We start from the raw sequence: 15,263 nt of genomic DNA, 5'->3' as shown, positions 1-15,263 counted from the left end.
TAATTGCTTCGAGAGAGAAATTTTTTTTCCACAATTATTCCGAGCTTCCCTGAAGCCCTTGAAGGCATCGTTTAATACGTAACTACCCGGCATGCACTTCGCCGTCGCCATTTTTCTTGTTGTGATTTGCGAGATACGCTGTCTTTACAGTTCTGGAAAAGTCTCTGAGAGATTTTATTATTAATCTTGTATTTGAACAAATATCTTTTTAAGCTCATTTTGAAAACATGGCGCAGTACAAAGGCGCTGCCAGTGAGGCTGGCAGGGCCATGCAGCTCATGAAGAAGCGTGAAAAAGAAAGAGAGCAGCTGGAGCAACTAAAGCAGAAGATTGCAGAGGTTTGGAACTTCTCCCCCTTGATTATAACAAGTCCAATAATAGTTCAGTGTCAATGAGAGCTACTTTAGCCGTTTATAAGTGGTCAAAACGACAGAACGCAGTCGCGTAAGGCCGGGAGCAAAGCGAGTGAAGGACAGTGGCGGAGCCAGGAAATTGTCCGTGGGGTGGCCAGGATGGATCTGTGATGATTTTAGAGGGCATACATCTCTCACAAAATATTGTATTGCTATTTAAGCTCCTTAAACTACACGCCTGTACAATATTTGAATCTAGGTAGTGGTGGCAAAGATCAAATGCTATCTCTAACATTTTTTCTTATTTGTGCAGATAAAGTAACAAAGAAGCACAATACAAATGTAGCACCACTTATAGACAGTTGTACTGTGTATTACTACTGTGCTGAGTTTAGCTTATGGTGATCAGCAGTATTATGAGCTAATCTGCTGTGTCATCAAGATACACAGACACAGATACATAATTAACTTTTTTTTATGTAGTTCGATCCAGGTATTTATACACGAAACAAACTACTTTACCGTTACAATCGCATAAAACATGGGAAAAAATGTTTAAAATGAGAGATTTGTCCAAATTTCTGTTTGAATTCTAAGATTTTTGAGACAAAGGCTGTAAGGGCTCTCTGATCTGTTCTAATATTGTGACCACACCAGGATAACAACATGCCTGACCTGCTCTTCACTGAGCCTTCACTGTGTGTGTGTGTTTTCTCATAGGACAACATGGTCAAGTCCAACATTGACAAGAAGTTCTCGGCTCACTATGATGCTGTAGAGGCAGAGCTGAAGTCCAGCACAGTTGGTGAGTGTGTTGTGTTATATTTAGATTAGGATGATTTGTTTCTGGCATTCTTGCTTACTTTTTAATTTACCTGTTGTGGTTTTTGTTTGTTTCTTTGTTCTCTTAAATCTCTTGATCAGGTCTGGTGACACTGAATGATATGAAAGCCAAGCAGGAGGCGCTGGTAAAAGAGCGAGAGAAACAGCTGGCCAAGAAGGAGCAGTCCAAGGAACTCCAGCTGTGAGTTTTTCTTACTGATGCTCTGGGGCCTCTGTTACGATCCAGGATTCAGTCTTATCTGGTTAAATTCAAGTTTCAACCTTGGTTGAGGAAAACAGCTGGATTTCCAGTAATTTAACAACAACTACATTTCCAGAAATTAGCGTCACCGTTCCCAGAAGATCAGCCAGACTTCTGGGCGTGGACATTTGGAGGAGGGTCTAAAGTTTTTGTTTTTGCCCAACGAGCACAGATGGACATAGATTCTTAAACACCACTTTATTACTTGATTCCTATTGTCTGCGAATGGTTTCACAGCAGTTTTATTCTATGAACAATAATTAATTAATTAACTATTAATCAATTAATATATGACATAGCGCCTGTTTGTATTTGCTTACCTCATATCAAACTTGCATGTAGACTAAGCCTACGTTTGAATTTTCTTTTAATATGAATTCTTTATTCTCTTAAACGGCACCGATGCTGCAGAAATAATTGATTGCTATCCATCAGATTCTCTCATGTCCTATTGATAGAGTTGTGATATTGATAAGTCTGTTGACTCACGCAGTCAGTTTTGTTTTCTTTCTTCTGAATATAGCAGCTGTTTTCCAGTCTTACTGACCGGAGCAGTTAAAGTGCACATTTTTAATACTGTAACACTCCACAGTGCTTTTCCTCACACTCACATCGCCGTGTGAATTTCAGTTTCTATTATGTGTTTTACCTCGTCATATTTTCCTGCACTATAATTTGATCTTCTTTTATGAAATCAGTCGCTCTGCTGCGAGGATACTTATCCATATTTGCGATTAGTTAGATGCAACCAGGGTCAGCCCTGTCGTGCGAATGTGCAGGGGAAACGCTGAAATGAATGAGAGGATTACCCAAGTTAGGATAAGTGTATCCAGATAATGTAGCATCTGGTCTGTGGCTGATCTAACTCTCCTTGGTGGTGTGGTGTGTGAATAGAAGAATAGAATAGAATAATTCTTTAATTGTCCCACAAGGGGAAATTTGGTTGTAACAGCAGCCAGAAAGACACATATACAAACAGGACACAGAACAGAAACATACACAATTTTTCTTAGATATTTACATTAAGGACAATGGTTACTATAAACAGAGTACTGTACAGTTATTAAATAAAATAAAATTAACTACAGATAAGAGGCAAACCAGGTTGTAGTGCGAATTGGTTGATTGAATTATTGCAGTTACAGCGCAGATGTAAACATCTGTGATTGTTGGGAGCAGTTTTGATTGTACAGTCTGACAGCTGCAGGGAGGAAGGACCTGCAGAAATGTCCTTCCTCATACAACATACAACACTGTAAAAAATGACAGATGCCACCACAGAGTCATAGAAGGTCTTCAAAAGCGCTCCCTGTACTCCAAATGACCTCAGCTGCCTCAGCAGGTAGAGTCTGCTCTGACCCTTCCTGTAAAGAGCATCAGTGTTGTGGCTCCAGTCCAGTTTATTATTCAGGCAGGTGAACACCCAGATACCTATAAGAGTCCACTATCTCAATGTCCACTCCCTGGATGTTCACTGGTGTCAGTGTGGTGGGTCTGCGTCTCCGGAAGTCCACCACCAACTCCTTGGTTTTCCCAGCATTGATCAGCAGGTGGTTCTGCTGACACCAGTCTACAAAGTCCAGAGTCCACTGTCTGTACTCTGAGTCGTCCTCACCTGGGATGAGGCCGACTATGGCAGAGTCGTCAGAGAACATCTGTAGGTGGCAGCGTGGGGAGTTGATGGAGAAGTTTGCAGTGTAGAGGGTGAAGAGGAACGGTGCCAGCACAGTTCCCTGTGGGGCCCACGTACTGCAGACCAGCGTATCAGAGACACAACCCTGTGACCTCACATACTGTGGGCGTTCTGTGAGGTAGTCCAGTATCCACTGGGACATGTGGTGGTCCACTCCCGATAGCTCCAGCTTGTCTCTCAGAAGTCGTGGCTGGATGGTGTTGAAAGCACTGGAAAAATCAAAGAACATGATCCTCACAGTGCTTCCAGGCTTCTCCAGGTGAGTCAGAGCTTGGTGCAGGAGGTAGATGATGGCGTCCTCCACCCCGATGCCAGGCTGGTAAGAAAACTGCAGCGGATCCAATGAAGAACTCACCAGGGGGCGCAGATGGTTTAGAACCAACCTCTCGAGGGTCTTCATCAGATGTGATGTCAGGGCTACCGGCCTGTAGCTGCTGAGGTCCTTGGGATGGGAGGTCTTTGGTACCGGTACCACACAGGAGGTCTTCCACAGCTGTGGTACTTTCCCCAGTGACAGGCTCAGGTTGAACAGATATCCTAGGATGCCACACAGTTAATCTGTGCAGCACCTCAGGAGCCTGGAGCTGATGCCATCTGGACCTGCAGCCTTTCGCACCTTGATCTTGCGAAGCTCGTTCCTCACTTGAAGTGCTGAGATAGAAAGAGTGGATTTTGGGGGAGGGGGGTGTATGTTGGAGTCTATAGAAGCCGGGGGTGGGTGTAATGACTGGGAGCTGGGAGGTGTGAAGTCCTGTGATGAAAGACAGGCAGGCCCTGAAGATGAGGGAGATTGCAGCAGGGGGGACGATGCTGGGGGAGGGATGGGTGGTTGATCAAACCTATTAAAATGTTTATTTAGGTCATTCACCCACCCCAAGTCTCCTGCAGCCTGGGGGTTGGTTTTTGTCCTGAGATTGTCTTCAGGCTGTTCCAAACCCCTCTGAAGTTGTCCTGTTGCAGCTGCTCTTCCATCTTCCTCCTGTAGTTTTCCTTCCTTTGCCTTATCTTCCATTTCAGCTTCTTCTGAACAACTCTCAGCTCCTGTTTGTCTCCAGATCTAAAGACTCTCTTCTTCTCCTTGAGGAGAGCCTTAATTTCAGGATTTATCCATGGCTTGTTGTTAGAAAAACACCGTACCTTTATGAGTATGGGTACGGTGTTGTCCACACAGAAGTTCATGTAATCTGTAATGCAGTCTGTGATGCTGTTGAGGTCATCCTCCAGGGGGCTGCAGAGGTTGTCCCACACAGTAGAACGGAAACAGTCCCTCAGGGCCTCTTCAGTCTCTGCCGACCATTTGCTTAATGGGTGTTTCACAACTGTTTCTCTGTGTACTAGAGGTTTATACACAGGCTGGAGATGAACCAGGCTGTGATCTGAGCCCCCCAGGGGAGGGAGAGGTGATGAGCTGTATGCCTTCTTGGTGTTGGCATACAATAAGTCCAATGTTTTATTGTCTCTGGTGTGGCAGGTGACGTACTGGGTGAAGGTGGGGAGAGTGGAGGACATGTGATGTGATTAAAGCCCCCAGAGATCAGGAAAAGGGCCTGAGGGTGCTGTGTTTGGAGTCTGCTGGTTACAGTGTGCAGGACCTCACAGCCTGCTGTAAAAAATATAATAAAGAACACGATTGTCCATAGAATTCTGAGCTCCATTGTGGGGACAACAGTCCAAAAACAAGAAACACAAGAACAACAAAGAAACAACTATTAAAGAGAAAAAAGGAATCGGTCAGGTCGGAGCTGCTGATACTGGCTGCCAGCTCGGAGCGGCGCCGGAAGTAATGACAGTAAATGTCAGAGAACCAGCTGTGGGGTGTCCTTTTGTGTACTGCTTAATGATGTGGTCTAAAAGGAAGCGTTCCAGCAGCAGTGGTTCAAACCCTGCTCCCCCCAGAAGAGGTCGCCAAATGATCACATTTAAAAAAAAAAGTTCATTTATTTATTTCCTTTCTTACTTTTAACCTTCTACTTGTGAGGTACCCACACATTTTTCAGGCTAATAATTCTGGGAAATAATTGCTAAACATAAATACCAAACATTTAAATACCAGATTACAAAATTTGCTATCTTTGAGTTTTGGACTAAAAGTTGTGGAAGATGTCGTCTGCGTCACAGAAATATGTGATGTACCTTTTTTGTTTTGGTTTATTGTTTACTGGCTTATCAAACTATTAAAATGGCCTAATTTACATTGATGGATAGTGAATGTAGTTCCTGAGTTCAGTTCTTCTGAAATGTATCTGATGTGTGTACATCCCATGGAAATTGTTAGCTTTTTGGCCTTTTTGGTAAGCAACACGTTACCCTTCTACTTCAGGAGCTGCCTCGCTTCAGTTATGTGCACTGTAATAATTTCACTTCAGCTGAATTGAAATCAATGTTTTCTTTTTTTAAATCTTGGCTGTTAGTCTCCGTGCAGATGAAACAGAAAGAATGCAGACTGTGCACCGACCTGCAGATCCTGTTTTTGAAATGTTGGGCTTCTTGGAAACAAACTCTTCTAAATTTTTGTTTTTAAAATTCTCACCAGATGCCTCACATGTGTATTCTTACTAAGTTGGCAGTAATTCTGCATTTGTGAACGAATGCTGCCAGATCATTAAATACAGGCAAGTTCGTTTTGGTCAACAGAAAGAACAAATTCAGTGCACGTCTGTGTGAACAGTTTAAGGAAACTCTAAGCAGTCCCTCTAAGGACCCAAATAAAATACAGATGAATAACACTCCTTGGTGCTGTCCAACCTGAATTGCGTTGCCAAACATATGAAACCTACAAGCAGCTTATCACAGCGTGTAAACAGTAAATTTTCTTTTCTGGGCTCTAGCTCAGCTCAGCCAAGCTCAGCAGCAAATAATTGTTTGACTGTAAGTATTTGCTTTCACGGACACCCTCTTGTGTCTCGATGGGTCAATATTTATATTTTCTCTTCTCTTTCCAGCAAGCTCGAGAAGCAGAAAGAGAAAAAGAGAAAGGAGGAACAGAAGAGGAAAATAGCCAGCTTGTCATTTAATCCCGAGGATGAGGAAGAGGAGGAGGAGGATGAAGAGGAAGAGCAAGACTGTGAGCATTCGTTCTGTTTGGGACGTTAAGGCCTCAGTCATCTGAAGCAGTTTTCTTTCTTTATCTGTAACTTTGTTTAAAATCTCTTCTAAATCTGTTAGATTAGGTCAGAGCCTTACTGCTGAAATGAACATGTTCAGACCGAGCCCTGCAGGGAGACTAATCTGAATTCCAGAAGCGGCAGAGATCTCGTTATACTTGTTAAAGGTTAATTTGAACTTGTTGATTTGTCGCTTCTCTTTTTCTGAACTATACAATTAGTTATACGTCACTCCTTACAAGTCGTTTAGATCATCAGATTAGAGGGATTGATAATACTCAGTACTGCTGGCCAGACCCCACGTGTAACCATAAGAGTTATGTTAAGAGCAGCAGTGGTGCAGGAGCAGCCAAAGTCTTTTCTGTGTGTTCATACAGATTAAAGGTAACAAAACACCCCACTCAGAGATTTCGTCACCACCGTGAGGCAACAAGTGCAGACTGATGGTGGTGATCACAGTTATTTTCTTATTGCCAAATAAAATTCCAGAAAGATCAAAAGTTAATGTGCGAAAATCTTGAGCCACCCCTCAAAGATGGCCTCAGTTTACGTCTCCACAATGGGGTTTCAGTCATGATGGCCTTGTCTATCTTCATGTATACAGTGACTTGGTTTGGTCTTTCTCATTAGAGATTGTAAGAGTCTTAATTAGACTTGGTGACTAACACAGTCTTGGATTTTAAAGTCTGCTTAATAACTGTGATTTTTTTTTTCTTGTACTGCTAAAACATAAATAATCTAGATGTCACATGATTTCTTATTGATCTTTGGTTTTGTCTTGTAGATCCAGTCAAGAAGAAAAAGCTGGGGAAAAATCCAGATGTGGACACAAGTTTCCTGCCTGATCGAGACAGGGAGGTGAGGTGGTTGTAAATCACATTAACTCCATGAGCGTGTGATAACATAATATGGTTGCACTTCTGGCTCTTCTTAGCTCTGCATGTATGTTCAGCTGTGCTCTGTTTTACCTGGCAAGCTGCCAGACACTGCAAATCTTAAGAAACGCGAAGGCTAAGAAGTGATGAATGATTACCTCTCCACAAGTAGCTCCACTTCACTGTCAGTTGTCCATGTCAGCAAAATAACAAACAGATTTCTGAATAATTGGAGCTCAAAAGTTAAGAGTTGGTGTCACTGTTGATCAGTTGGTGGTGTTGTCAATCTTCTGTAATCTGATCGTCTTTAAATGTAAAACTTGTTTCTAAGTATTTTTGCTCCACTGATGGGCTTTGTGTACTCAGGAGGAGGAGAACCGGCTCAGAGAGGAGCTCAGGCAGGAGTGGGAGCTCAAACAGGAGAAAATTAAGAGTGAGTATCAGGATTACAAAGTAAGTAATGATGATCACTTTAATGCTGAATACAAGGAGGCAGGCAGGAGCTACACAATGATCCATTTTGGATGTTTTCCGTGAGGACAGTTGACACTTTCCTCAAAGTGAAGTGCCGACCAAAGTGTTTTCCCCTGAGCCCAGCATGTTTTTTAGTTCTTTGCAATGGGAGTGTCACTGTGCTAGTGGCAGTGTGACAAGGTGCTGTGCACATCGCTGTTTGCTCTGACCCAGCCGCCTAACCGTCATCTCACAACCTTTAAATAACAATGGGAACTGTTTTCCTCCTGAAATCCCCAGAGCCGTTGAATGAATGGCTTACTGAAAAGCTCTGAAGGTCTCTATATTTGCACGCAAACTAGTACAATGAAAACAGTCAAAGTTCAACTGCCATGATCACTGTGATCTCAACTCTTTTTTTTCTGTACAACTTCACTGAACCGTCCCATACCAGCAACCGCCACAGCCAAACTCTTCTCGGGCAGTACTCGATAAGACTCCTGCTTTAGCTTGAAAGCTCCCTTCACCTCTGGTGTCTACCATCTGGTTCAGGGATTACCACCACTACAAGTATTAGCTACAGCTCCATGCAGCCGCTTCAGCAGTGGAGGTTAGGAACACGGTCCATTCAGACTCACTGACCCTCAGAATGCTGTTGAAGTTCTGTCGGAGGAGCCACATCCTCCACCTTATTGTAGTGGAGCAGTTTGTGTATACTTGGATTTCCTAGAAGCAATGTGGTTAGATGCTTTTGCCTCAGGTAGTGTCTCCCAAGTCATATTAGTCCTGGGTGAGGGCCTGACAAAGAGTGATTCAGAGCCAGGAAGAACGCTTATTTGCCAAGCTTTAGGAGAAGATGACTCTTTATTGTCATTGGACAGTCATACCTAGTACAATAGTACAACGAAGTTGGAAAGCGTCCCACGTTGGCACTACACACAACACAGTAACTTAAAGTGGATTTTTTTTAAAGTGCAAGAAAGATATGAACAAAAAAAGGAATGACTTAATAAATAAATAAAAGAATGAGTGAATGTTTATTGCACATTATTATTATTATCATTATTATTATTATTGTTATGTTATTGCCCCCCAAAAACAAAAACAAAACAAACAAAAACACCAGGGAGGTATCCAATGAGGTCAGCTGTTAGCATTGAGCTAACAAAGCTATTGCCCTGTTGTAAAGGTTTCCTTGAGTCTGTTTGTCCGAGACATCAGCAGCCTGAATCTCCTGCCAGACGGCAGCAGCTTAAACACCCGGTGTCCTGGATGTGTGCAGTCCTGTAGGATGCTGTACAGGTCCTTCAGGGAGGGAAGAGGATGTCCAATGATTTTTGGGGCCATATTAATGACCCTCTGTAGTGCTTTTTTGTGTGCCATGGTGCAGCTGGAGAACCACACACAGATGCAGCATGTCAGCACATGTTCAGTGGAGCAACGGTAGAAGACAATCAGCAGCTCCCTCTTCACGTCCATTTTTCTGAGGATTCTCAGAAAATGGAGACACTGTTGGGCCTTCTTTACAACCACCAAGGTCTTTGAGCTCCACTGGATGTCTGTCTGCGTCTAGCCCGTGCGGTCCGGTCACGGAGACCAGACTCACCCTCTTGGGGCCTCATTACTTTTAGAAGGCACTGCAGGGGCTGGGTGCAGTGTGCATCAGGCTGCAGGGCCCCGGTGATCTGAAAACGAACATCCTAATTAAAAAGTTGCTATTGCATTATTATGAAATCAGTGTGGCAGTACAGCAGTGCGCAACCCTATGTCTCTCTAAATCTGTAATAACTGTGTGCATCTGTGTCATCAGATGAAGAGATTGAGATTACGTTCAGTTACTGGGACGGCTCTGGACATCGGAAAACTGTCAAGGTAAAGATTGAACCAACTGGCACTGAGGTTTTTAAGGAGAAAAAAAATGTTATCTGCACCGTGCGTAGCAACACTTTACACACCGGTTTCTCTCCTCATGCTTTTGTTTTCTCTCCGTTTGTGTATTTCTGCTTCAGATGAAGAAAGGTAACACCATTCAGAACTTCCTGCAGAAAGCCCTGGAAGTCCTCAGAAAGGACTTCAGCGAGCTCCGGTGAGTTTAGACATGAAAATAGGATCATTTTTGTTTTTCACTCGGACTGTTTGAGAATGCAGGTATTTACAAAAGTAGCTGCAGTTATGCCATACGAAAAGAAGGTTCCATGGTGGGAGTGTTCATCACTACAGGCCATCATATAACTGAATGCGGCATCAGCTGAAATTGACACCGATGAGTAAAAGTAGAGTGAAGATGTTGTCTGTGTAAGGAAAAAAAGCTTTGACAGTGGTGTAAGTGCTGTCTGTAAGAGACCTCCTGCAGTGAACAGCTGGCCAATTTCTGACTTGCCAGAACTGACTTGGCGCACATCATGTGTCCTTCTCAGTTTCTCCATCTTTTAACGCTAGAGTGATAAACTGAAGCATTGCTGTCAGCCCCAGTGTTTTATTTCAGTTCCCATGGAGACATTAAAAAAAAGGCACCTTGGAGTTAATGGATGTGACAAAATGATAAATGGGATTTTTTTCCACAGATCTGCTGGAGTAGAGCAGCTGATGTACATTAAAGAAGATCTGATAATCCCCCATGTAAGTGCTGTGACACACCCAGTTAACTGCTGCCAAACCTTTGCTTAACTTTTTTTTTTCCCTTTTTTCCTCCCTCTCTTGTTTAAACACCTGTGCGCCATTCAAATTCACTTTGATAGTTAAGTGTAGTCACACTAGTAGATTGTAATCAGAAAGAGAATTTTGTTTTTGATGTAAAGTTGTTTGTCTCCTTGTCTCCTTCAGCATCACAGTTTCTATGACTTCATTGTGACCAAAGCCAGAGGCAAATCAGGTAATCAGGCATCAACAGCTTCCACACTGTTGACATCCAATATCCCAATTTCCTGCTACAGACGATAGAAAAGCTCTAATATAAAACATTTTTGTTGTGCTATAGAGTGTATATAAAAGATGAACCAAGCCACAGTGACATGTGACACAAAGGCCCAAACATAAATAGTCCCTCATTAAACCAGAATGTTTTGTTAGAAATCAACTGTGGTTTAGTGTTTATTAATCCTTGTTTTTAAACTAATAGCATTTTGTGTCGTTCCTTTTTTACACAATATTTCATATTCAATTTAAAGTTAAATAGCACAGCTCGTCCAATCGCGATAAGTGGACGGGGGATTTTATTCTGGACATGTTTGTATGTTGTTGCTTTAGACTGCGGGTGTCTAAAGAGAAAAGCGCGAGACCAGGAATATTGTCCACATTTAGCTACCCCTAATCTGATATAACTAGTGATGTGTCGGTCGCGAACGAAACGACTCTTAGAGCCGGATCTTTGAAGTCAACGATGCAAGTCGTGTTTTTTTTTGTTTTTTTTTCTCTCACCCCCTCTCGCACTTTTTTTTCCGCTTCACTCCGCATGCGAGCCTTGTGCTTTGCGCTGGGAAGAGGGGGGAGGGGCGGTAGTTACACTCGCAGTAGCACAGGAACAGAGCGGGAGGGAGAGAGAGAGAAAGAGACAACAACGTCACATTAGAAAGGTATAGTAATCATCCACAACTATTGTTCAGTTGCGGATGATAAAGGATTCAGAAAGTTTATTCATGCAGTGAATCCTGTGTATGGAATTCCAAGCAGGAAAACACTCTCCCAAAAAATCATCCCCGGCCCATATGACAGAGAATGTGCATCTTTTTTTTTGTTTTGCATATTTTAATATATATTTAATTGTGTTGTGGTTTGCAGTGTTTTGTGCTGTTTCACTTTAAATGTGTTTAAAAGGAAAAAGCTGAAAATTTAAATAGTTAAAAGTTGAAATGTAAATAGTTGGTTTTTGTATTTTATAGTTTATTTAGTTTAGTACAAACTCCAAAACAAATGCAAATTCCGAAGCACAACAGAAGTGCTCCAGGATGCTGAGCGCAGTGTTGAGCTTTTGTTAACTAGTGGCTACACAAGCCAGGAAGTACCATCGACCAGATTTGGTGTGTGGTAACAGGTAAATGAACAGTTTTTAAAAATAATTTCAACATTCTTTTTGTGCATAATTTTATATTGTTGTTAATAATAAATTAATTAACGCAACAAAACAACCTGAAGAGCCGGTTCGGAGCCGAGAGAGCTGTTTCTCTAAAAAGAGCCGGAAATCCCATCACTAGTTATAACATTCAGGCTTCATTCTAACAGAGTCTCATTAATCACTGCACTTTGATAGTCTAAGAAGCTTGGAAACAAAAGCAGAGAGTCCCTCCACCAGCCCTATAGGGGTTAAATCTGGGCCCATGGGGGATGTTATAGTCTCTGTAGTTTATATTATCATGAGGCAATTATGTGTCGGAAATTCTTTCTTTCTTAAATGCCTCATGCTTCTTAGTTTTCTGCTTTTTCACCCAGTTGATATTTCTTCTCCGCAGGCCCTCTGTTCAGCTTTGATGTCCACGATGATATCCGATTGGTCAATGATGCCACTGTGGAGAAAGATGAGGTGAGGGGGAAAAACAGTTTATGGGAAATGGTTTCCTTTTTTTAGCTGATTAGAGCTACTCCTAAAGTACTCAAAAAAAGAAATGTCATAAGTCTGTTTCTACAGTTGCTTTGATTAGAAATACTCATAAGAAAGATGAAATATTTGTGTATCTGATACAGGAAAGGGAGTTTATAAGATTATAGAGGAATGAACAGAAAGAGTGTGATGTTGAAGTCAGACACAAGCCGAGATCAGAGAGAGAGCAAACAGAAGAAACAAGGCAGCGCGCTACATATAGGTAGACTGAAAAAATTAAGCAAGCATCAATTCTGGACCAAAATGGAGATAAAATGTAAAACTGACACAAAAATAGACACACACTGTTAATTGGACTGATACATCAGTGTCGGAGCCTAAAAGTATCACAAGTCACTGAATTCTGATTGTAAAATGTAAAAACAGCATTAATTTAATAGTTTACTGTCCTGTGCAACGTCTAACTTGAAATGAGTCAGTCTCTTCATCATGTATTAGTAGGATTTTTTTTCTCTTCACTTAATTTAGAAGGATAAAAATCCTTTAAAATGTCCTAAATTGTCCTCTTTGACAGGAAGAATGTTGAGTAGTTTGCAGTTGTGTTTTCAGAGTTTGAAAACAGATTTTGCTTACCCAGAAATCATCTTTACACTGACACTAATGTAGAAGAAACCAATACCACACCCTAGAGCCACGTTTGGACTTGTTGACTTGCCAAGCATATGTGGCTGAGACACATGGGTCCAATCCACTGTGTACCCACAAACTGAGCAGTGGGGGTCTGATGTCATATGGATTGTGTATCGTTGAAGGCTTTGGAGGTCTGGCTGTCCTGACTGGTTTTAGGGACAGAAATGTCTGAATATTTCTGTAAAATGTATTCTCCACCCATGCTGTATTGTGAAAACAAACAAAAATATTAAGTGCAGCTTTGCTCTTTTACCTCAAGTCTCATGCAGGGAAAGTGGTGCTGAGGAGCTGGTATGAGAAGAACAAGCATATCTTCCCTGCTAGTCGCTGGGAGCCATACGATCCTGAGAAGAAATGGGACAAATACACGGTAAGAGTCATTTCTGCCAAGCAAAAATTAATCAGCTGGTTATTTCCCCAGTTTCATTTTAAATTGGAGTCTCGTTGGCTCTGTGTGGCCTCACCACCAACGCTGCAAGCAAAGCTTTGAAGCTGACCCAGCTTTTCTCAGGTTCATCATTAACTGCAGGTGGAGCACCAGAATGCGAGGCAGAGGGGAGATGACTGGACCTCATTACTCTAATATATCTTCCATGTGTGCAGTTCAGTTTCAGTTTAGTTGTATTTATATAGTGCTTTTTCACAGTGACAGTCATCTCAAGGCGCTTCTATATGGGACATAAAAGCCCCACAATATTAGAGAGAAAAACCCCAAATATTGGATTACCTGTGAAAAGCAGGATGGGAAGAACTCCCTTTAAACAGGAAGTGACCCTGAACCAGGGTCAGACAGGGCCAGCCATCTGCTGAATGAGGTGAGGAGAAAGGAAAGACCAAAATGAAGAGCACAGTGAGACAAGAGTTAATGACATGCAGTGCTGGCAAAAGCACATGAGGAGTGAAAAGAAGAAGGTACATGTATACTGCTCAGTGCATCATGGGAAATCTATGAGTGTACCTGGCAGTCTGATCCTGTGGCATCCTTATAAGAGCATAATAAAGGGGAAAATCCAAGGTCAGAGCAAGCTGCTCTACATGAAAGCTGTGGTACTGTAGCTGTGGCCTGAGTAATGAGCAGGGTTTTAAAGTTGCTCCTGGATTCAATGATGAGTCAGTGAAGAGAAATAGCATGGGAGAAATGTAATGATATTTCTGCTCCCTGCGTCAGGCTCATTGCTGCGTGCTGACAGGATGATTTGTGGCACGAGTTTTCTTTGTAATTGTTCAGAGGGATGCTGGAAGGAAGTCCAGAGCTTTGTACTGTCACATTGTGACTGAGAAGATGCTTTTCACTTTATGGCATGCATTTAATTTTTAAATGCAGAAAATTGCAAGGCTTTTTATTGCTGGAAATTGTTAAGCACATATATTACAAATGTAGTGAAACTTTAATGAGCACCTCTGGGACTCTGCTCTGCAAGCTGCATGGTACAGCTTCTTCCCTCATCAGTGCTTTCTTACACGAGGCGGCTTCAGAGCAGTGAGGTCTAACCGCTGGTTTCAGGCTGACTTGATGGTTCTGGAAACTCTAGTAGTCCAAGAAAAAAAGGCTTTGAGGCTGGAAATGAACATAATCAGAACTGCTTTAACCTCCTAGGACCTGGCATCCACATATGTGGACATCACATTTTGGGTTATTTAGACCAAAATACTAAATCTTGCTCTACAAGGGCCTGATATCCACTTACGAGGACATTATACTGCCACTGTTTTATCTAAATTTTAAACAAATGTATGTGGCTCTAATTTTTCTTAGAAACAGAAATCAGGAAATTCTTTGTTTTTACATTCATCAGGTTCCAATCAGCCCAAATATCAAAGAGAAATTAAAAATACTTGCCATGAAAGAGTTTGGGTCTTAGGAGGTTAAAAATGAGCAAAATTCTGTAATACTTCAAATAAGCAGCTGTTTCAGCTTATTTAGATATTACTTTATCATTGATTGTTAGTGAGTAAATAGTTTATTGACACTCCAATGACTGGATGACTGTTTGCAGTGGGAATAGAGGAAAAGCTCAAGTGTTTGTTGAGCATCTAGTGGCCTTTTGTGGTATTGCACAAGGCGATTTTTTTATTCTTATTTGTTTTTCATTGTTTTCAGCCTCAGGACCTGGAAAAAAAATATGGCAGTTTGATGAGGAGCATGCATGATACACTCTATCTAATCAGCGTGTTTGTATTTGATTCTTTTGGCGTTACATAATATTTTTTTGTTTTCCAGATCCGATGAGACGCCGATGCTCCATCGCTATGTCCGGTCCTCGACGCAAATAGTTGCTAATTTCCATCTTTACTTGTTCTATTATTTGTTTTAATGTCAGTATTTCTTTTCAACATTTGATTGGTTTTATTTGAAAACAAAATTTTTTGTGTACATAGTTGATTACTCCTAAACCTTTGTTGGAACATCTGCTGAATAAAATGAACCTGGCTAACACCTCAAAGGTCTTTGGTGAAATTTGTGCAATGACTTGTTT

The 15,263-nt window shown here is 41.8% G+C and overlaps 1 protein-coding gene across 1 annotated transcript; it reads left to right on the top strand.

The window, feature by feature from the left end:
* The first annotated feature begins 98 nt into the window (after nucleotides 1-98).
* fam50a (family with sequence similarity 50 member A) lies at nucleotides 99-15,223 on the top strand. Its single transcript, XM_012923048.3, has 13 exons — nucleotides 99-338; nucleotides 1,074-1,158; nucleotides 1,278-1,377; nucleotides 6,073-6,194; nucleotides 7,019-7,092; nucleotides 7,476-7,542; nucleotides 9,373-9,434; nucleotides 9,572-9,648; nucleotides 10,127-10,181; nucleotides 10,386-10,434; nucleotides 12,008-12,078; nucleotides 13,046-13,156; nucleotides 15,008-15,223. Exons 1-13 carry the CDS (start codon nucleotides 228-230, stop codon nucleotides 15,014-15,016), a joined length of 993 nt encoding a protein of 330 aa, XP_012778502.1. The 5' UTR covers nucleotides 99-227; the 3' UTR covers nucleotides 15,017-15,223.
* Nucleotides 15,224-15,263: the final 40 nt, after the last annotated feature.

The sequence above is a fragment of the Maylandia zebra genome, linkage group LG20 (genome assembly GCF_041146795.1).
Source record: "Maylandia zebra isolate NMK-2024a linkage group LG20, Mzebra_GT3a, whole genome shotgun sequence".
Classification (NCBI taxonomy): Eukaryota; Metazoa; Chordata; class Actinopteri; order Cichliformes; family Cichlidae; genus Maylandia; species Maylandia zebra.
The sequence above is the reverse complement of the archived record's forward strand: the minus strand, read 5'-3'. Positions and strand labels throughout refer to the sequence as shown.

Bases quoted from the DNA above. Each gene is read 5' to 3' on its own strand.
- fam50a (XM_012923048.3), top strand. From the start codon at position 228: ATGGCGCAGTACAAAGGCGCTGCCAGTGAGGCTGGCAGGGCCATGCAG. The intron at 6,195-7,018 runs GTGAGCATTCGT...TTTGTCTTGTAG, and splicing joins TGAAGAGGAAGAGCAAGACT to ATCCAGTCAAGAAGAAAAAG. The intron at 10,182-10,385 runs GTAAGTGCTGTG...TGTCTCCTTCAG, and splicing joins AAGATCTGATAATCCCCCAT to CATCACAGTTTCTATGACTT.